Source organism: Acanthopagrus latus, chromosome 19 (assembly GCF_904848185.1).
Source record: "Acanthopagrus latus isolate v.2019 chromosome 19, fAcaLat1.1, whole genome shotgun sequence".
Classification (NCBI taxonomy): domain Eukaryota; kingdom Metazoa; phylum Chordata; class Actinopteri; order Spariformes; family Sparidae; genus Acanthopagrus; species Acanthopagrus latus.
In genome coordinates, this window is record NC_051057.1 from 10,276,174 (window position 1) to 10,282,729 (window position 6,556).

At 39.4% G+C, this 6,556-nt stretch overlaps 1 protein-coding gene across 2 annotated transcripts in view; it reads left to right on the forward strand.

Moving 5' to 3' along the window:
• Window positions 1–241: 241 nt before the first annotated feature.
• Window positions 242–6,556, forward strand: part of zc2hc1a (zinc finger, C2HC-type containing 1A) — a 9,997-nt gene continuing 3,682 nt past the window's right edge. The window contains exons 1-6 of one of the 2 annotated variants that reach the window (XM_037078494.1): window positions 243–381; window positions 1,031–1,104; window positions 2,269–2,385; window positions 2,981–3,010; window positions 5,709–5,850; window positions 6,171–6,313. In XM_037078494.1, coding sequence (XP_036934389.1) covers window positions 363–381; window positions 1,031–1,104; window positions 2,269–2,385; window positions 2,981–3,010; window positions 5,709–5,850; window positions 6,171–6,313 — 525 coding nt within the window. In that variant the 5' untranslated portion in view covers window positions 243–362. Of the gene's footprint in view, window positions 382–1,030; window positions 1,105–2,268; window positions 2,386–2,980; window positions 3,011–5,708; window positions 5,851–6,170; window positions 6,314–6,556 lie in introns of both variants that reach the window. The other variant, XM_037078495.1, reaches the window with a different exon arrangement.

Below are 6,556 nucleotides of genomic sequence, written 5' to 3' on the forward strand. Positions count from 1 at the left end.
TATAGCATAGCATCGAGCTGATGCATTAAATGAGGGAAACGCGTGAGAAACTGCTCGTAATATAAAGCATATAACATAAAACTTGGCAAGATTGCGTACGTACAGAAGAAACCTGCCAAGCAACGTGTGTACTTGTCACAACACTGTCAGAGAGCCTACATATTGTTGCATACCATGGGTAGCGTCATATTTATTTTGTTTTATTTTTTTTTTATAGGAAAAGAGGAAATGCCACACAATTTCAGACCTTCCCCTTTGTGTTCTTACGAAGCCGGAAGTGCACAGCGATGAATGCTCTCACTTCCTCGGTCATGTTTGGCCGCCTGTAACAACAGCAGCAGCATCAAACAAGAGATAACCTAATGATGGAAGAATTTGAAGGTGAGAGAAACAACCGTCCAGGCGTTCATTTGAGCTGTTTTGTAGACACGTCGGGCTCACAACCTCTCTGTATTTGTCCTTGCAAGTTGGCGGAATCATGTACTGTTTCAGCTTGCCAGTTTTTGACAGCGACCTCCCTTTTTGTTTGGGATTTAGCTTAAGTAATGCTAGGAAACGTCAGGGCCAAGGATGAAGCTAGCCGCTGACTGTATGGGTGTGATCTCTGCGTTAGCCACAGGAGCTATCCAGTGTTAGCATGCTGCTAACGAATGATCATGATTTAGCTTAACGTTAGGACGGCAGGGCACAGTTGGATACAAATTGTTCTGAATAGTACTGTCGACACTAGTATTTCAACGTGTAAAATTAGCTCGCACTCTGTTGACTAACTTGCGGGTTTCAAGCAATTGGGATTTATTGATGGAATTCGAGTAAAATGAATTAATTTTATGATATTAACGTAAGGCCATTGTCCCAACAATGCCCCAAACATAACGTTAGTTCATGAGAGCATTGTTCCATGCATGTTTGACTAAACACGACAGATGTGTCAGTGTGACAGGAGTAGTCAGCTCAATGCCGACTTTTCTGTTTTCCGTGACTTTTAACCTCCTTCACTAATATCAGATTTAATGTCTTATTATTGCAGAAGGCGAGGCTCCTCCTGCTGAGGATCTGCTTCAATGCCACATCTGTAACAGATCTTTCTTCCCCAAAGTCCTGGTAAAAAGAATATAAGCTCTCTTCTGTCGTTTCCAACATATTAATTGAGATATGAAGGTATGAAGAAGTAACCAGAAGAAATGTACAGGGCTGTATGAGCAGAGGCATTTTGAAGATGATTCAGTTCAACTAAAACTGTTGAAGGGTTGCTGTGGTGGCAGCATTTTCCACAGTTACTGTCAGCTGACAAGATATCAGCTGTTTGCTTGTGTCATTAACTAAAATCAAAATAGCCAGTAGGGCATTGTGATGGGCTCTTTATAAGGGGTGGGGTTGGTTGGGGGGGGGTTAACAAATCTGTGAAAGATTTTAGACTGTCTTATTTGAAGGACATGCTGTTGGACTGGAATGTGTTCTTAAATCTATACCTGGGAATGCAGACTGTAGATAATGGTTGCTATAAACTAGAATCTATCACCAGGGTATGAAACTGAAAACAACTGCTGGGTTTGTGTGTGCATTTTGAAGCAAGTTCAACGAAGCCTCTTATAACAACAAGATAGGATATGCACTGTTGACTTGTTTATAATTGATTGATAATGGAGTAACACATTTTGTACAAGGGGTTGCCTATGTAGTCATTTTTACAGATGGATAAAAAACAATTATAATGTTTGTTTTTATTATAAACAATGTATTCCCCATCATCACAACTTCACTGTTTTAACATGACTAAATGTAATGCACCGTTGGGATTTGCCACATCAAAGCTACATTGATTTCAGTAACTGGAACACATTGTTTTATAGTAATGCAAATACACACACTAATGATTTTATATAAGTACTCATTAGCTGACTATGGCTAGATGGATTTCTTTGTTAGCGTCTGTATATTATGTGGGGATGTGTACTTTTGTCTACATTTAGAGGTTTGAAACCGTGAGATGCAACATTCAGTGGAATGCTGAAAGTAGTTTCTCAGTTAGATTTCAGTTGAAAGAAATGTTTGCACTCGTTACTTTGCAGCTGATGTCACAGAAATTGTGTTTGTTATGCTATCTGCCCTTTTCAAAAACAATATTTTTGAAATGTGATTGAATGTAAATGACAGCCACGATAATGGCAGTTGGATGATGGCATGTGTTTCCAGAGCATGGGGAATGAAATAAGATGTATGGAGTACAGTCCTTGTGCATTGCATATGGTTTTGCTCTTTTTACAGGAGAAGCATACTAAAATTTGCCAAAAGTCAGCGACCAAAAGGAGGAAAGTTTTTGATTCCAGTAGACAGAGAGCCGAGGGAACGGACATCCCCACGCTCAAGCCTATCAAACCAAAGGTAGGACTTCAACTTAAAAGGGGGTTGGAAATCAAACTTATAATTCCAAGAGAGTTAAATTTGACTATTAATGGGAGGAAAACAACTGCTCAAAGACATACATGTCAGTCTGGTTATTCTGTTGGAAGATCTGATGAATTTAAGCTGAATTTTACATGTTATCCAAAACATTGTTGTCACTCAACAATTTTATACACTTATGGTGCTTTCACTTTCATGATAAAAATAGCCCATCCACCTGTAATCTAAAGCCATTAATCCATTCATCTATTCACATACATATCTACACAGAAATACTTACAGTAATGCTTTGGACAGTGCATTTTAGAACTATTAGATTTTTTGGGCACACAGGTCAGAACAGCAGAGCTGCTGCCATATGTATGGCATTATAATCTGAACAGTAGCTGTAATTAATTTCAACCTAAATCACTGGAACCCAGAAAAGAATCAGCTGTTGAAATTTACCCAAGCCTATGATCATTACTGTGGTGAACAGCTCATGTTTTTAATCTTTGCTGTTCCATTTAGGTCATTTAGTGTTCTGTGTTGGCAGATTATTCTCAAATGTAAAACACTCTTAATTGTATTTCAGTCACAAAGTTCATCTTCTTCAGAAAAAAAAGTAAGTTGATTCGTCTTTTTTTCATTTGTCCTTTCTTTCTGTATACATGATTAGTTGGCACAGTTAAACCGCTGATGCCCAAGAGGCACTCATTCACTGTTTCTGGCTTTATAAATACTGAGTTCCCTTGCTTGAAACATTGGCTAAAATAGGGTGGAGAGGTGGTAGTAGTTTAAAAGTCACTGAAGCTGTGTTTGTTTTCCTTATCTTCCTATAATACACAACTAACAATAAGTAGTTATTCCCTATTATATATTCATTTTCTCTCACCACTGTCTGTCATTGAAAGCTTCACAGATTCTTTTGAACCTATCGTAGACTCTCTTACTCTTTGGCAATTCCTCTTAAAATCAGAGATTTATTTATGGCACCACCTTCATAGGGGTTGTCAAGAAATCTCACAGCACACAGCAGGTGACTCTGAGTAGCCAAGACTTGCTCATCCTTTTGTGCCCACTTCGAAGTTCTTGCCAGGCAGTTGTTGAACGTTGATTAGTGTAATTTTAAAACTGGGACCTATGTTCATATATTTTAATATGAAAATGACTAACATGCAAAAGTTTTGGAATTGGTCAAGGTGATCGCCTCAGCCAGCGGTCGCTACACTGGCTGCAATGGCAGCAATGCAATGAGGGCAATTTTAAACACCAAATTACCAAATTAGTGCCTTTTTTGCCACTGACAGGCTCAGACTGTTATTCTGAGTGTCTGACACAGTTACAGAAAGGATTCCCTCACAGTCGGACCTTTTTGTTGAAGAATAAGATCCTTTTTGTTTAACCAACAGTTCCTATTTAACCAAATCCACCAGACTCCATTTATAACAAAACACCTCAGAAAAAATGTCTTAGTTCTTCTTTACACTGTTTTCACAATCAGCTCTAATATGGTCAAAATCAGCCCTTAATCCTCGGTGTTAGATAGGAAAATATTCTGGCTTTTGCCCTGCTGGTTCTCTGACGTCCGCACCTCTCCCAGTGTTTTCATGTCTAACACCATAATTTGAGCCAAACCAGAGTTGGTGATTGTTGGAACTGTGGGAAGATGAACAAGCATGGTTTTGGTGAGTTTTATTTTGCTTTGTGATAAAGTTACTGTTTCTGTAAATGGAGTCTGGTGGATCTGACTGCTGGCAGCTGAGGATATCTGCTTTAACAATACTGGAATTCCCTCCTAAGAAGATGCAAGCAGAAAAATAGATATAATCTTTCTTTTTCTTGGCTTCAAGTAACTGCAGCACACTCCCTTTATCCCCTCACTGGAGGCATACACAGAACATACATCAACTTGTTTTGTGACACTCTCCGTACCACATCATTAGGATGTGATATTCTGTGTATGTATAGGTATGTAGCGCAGCATGCAGTCAAGGACTTGGAGAATGAGGAATATACAGTAGATAGTGTGTGGTTAGAGGGAATCAAGTAAATAAGGTTTATAACACTCAAAACGATATGTGTTTGTCAGACAAATAGTTGCAGTGACCAAACTGAAGACTGTAACCGTATATTGCAGGAAGTAGGAAGTAAGCAGGGTTATCATGTTGCCACAGGAGCAGCTCAGCAGACATCCAGTGAACTAATTCTGTCAGAAGTCATCAGCTTTAGATAACACACAGACTGCAACCATGGAAAGACAGGGGGCTTGTTTTGTTTTTGTCTTTTTTTTTCTTTCAACATATCAAGTCTTGATAGAAATACAGTTAATTAGTTATGAAGCAATGACTTAAATAACAGGAATTTCCAGGCCATAATAATAGAGAAATAAGAAAATAAATAACAATGATTTGGAGTTTAGATACACTGAGAGGGGAAGTTACCTCAGTTGATCTTTGTGGTTTTTAAAAGGCGATTCCCAGACTACAAAGACAACAGTCTCATTGAATGATCACCAAAACCTGTAACTTATTGTAGAGCTGGTCCTGTATATTATAAACTCACAAAACTGACTATCCTTCATGTAACTGCAGTTGTCAATATGACCAAAATTATTGTAATATGTCGGCTGCCGTGTTGGTGTTGAGCAAGACAAGTGGTATAACACAAAACTAGATGGTATTTTACTTTATTTATCAAACTGCAAATTTCTTGACCTGAAAAATATATCTCTTAAATTGAAAGACATCATATGTGTAGAGTAGTTCATGGCACATTTTTTTCTCCATTCAGTACCTTATGTATTTTTTCTAAAGTAAGGCCCCATGAGGGACTCCAGAAGGGGGTAACTTCAGCACCCTATAAGGGTCCCTGTCTGGCTCTCAGTCGTTGAGAAGGATCTTTCTTTTTGGGGAGACATTCACTGAAGATTTGGCCAGGAAAGATCTGGACCGCTACCACATTACTGTTGTCTGGTTCTGCAACATTTCTCTTTTATTTCATAAGTGAAGGATCTGTTTATTTGTCAGACTGTATGGCATCAGACCGGCTTGCCAGCTTACTTTCACACGAGTCGGCTCACCTCTGCTTCAGCACTGTTACTGCATCTGCTGATGGATCAGAAGCGGAACGAAATCGCACACTCATTAATTCATTCTTTCATAAGTAACAAAGTGGCGGAATATTAGCACAAGCATCCTGCTTTTAAAAAAGGCAGCATGAATGGCGTTAGTGAGAGCAGCAACAGCTGTCGAAAATTTGTTTAAAAAAAAAAAAAACAGGCTGGTGTAACAGGTCTTCTACTCTGTGTTACCTCCTGCCAGGCAGAACCTCCTAAGAAACCTTCCAACTGGCGCAAGAAACATGAGGACTTCATCGCTACCATCCGGGCTGCAAAGGTAGTCAGTCAGGTCATTAAGGATGGAGGACCACTACCCCCACCTCCTCCTCCTACTTATGACCCAGGTAATGGCTAGCTCCTGTAGAGAGTGTATTCAAATATTGTATATATTTGCAAAAAAACAGCTGTTAACAAGGGCCACAGTTAAGTAAGTAAAAGTAGAAAACATTATTGACCAAGTGAATGGTATTCCCTCAGAATGTGGAATCCTAACAGAAATATTAATGTTTACAGTTGTAAGAGAAAAGAAAAATACAAAAAATAGTCACATTTTCCTAATGCAACACAACTTCCAATTGTCTATATGCAGGATCTGTGCCACTGTAGCGGTTTTAAAGTAGATGCAAATCCCAATATATTTTCTCACCACCTGTTTTGTCTCTAGATTATGTCCAGTGCCCGTACTGTCAGCGGAGGTTCAACGAGAATGCGGCTGACAGACACATCAAGTTTTGCCAGGAACAGCATGCCCGTATGCCCAACAAGGGCAAGACGGGAGATACGAAAAAGCAACCTGCTCGCACACAGGTACACACGTGCACACAGGTACACACGTGCACACAGGTACACACGTGCACACAGGTACACACGTGCACACAGGTACACACATGCACAGGTGGCAATGGTATGTTTACACTAGGAGACAACTTGTGTTTTTTGGAATGACTTGAGTTGACTTTGTTGAAGACAATTGCCATTAGCAATTTCCCAGTGTGCCATGTAAGGGTACATTTTTATATTGGCTAAGGTTTCTTTCCATTTTCGTTTGTA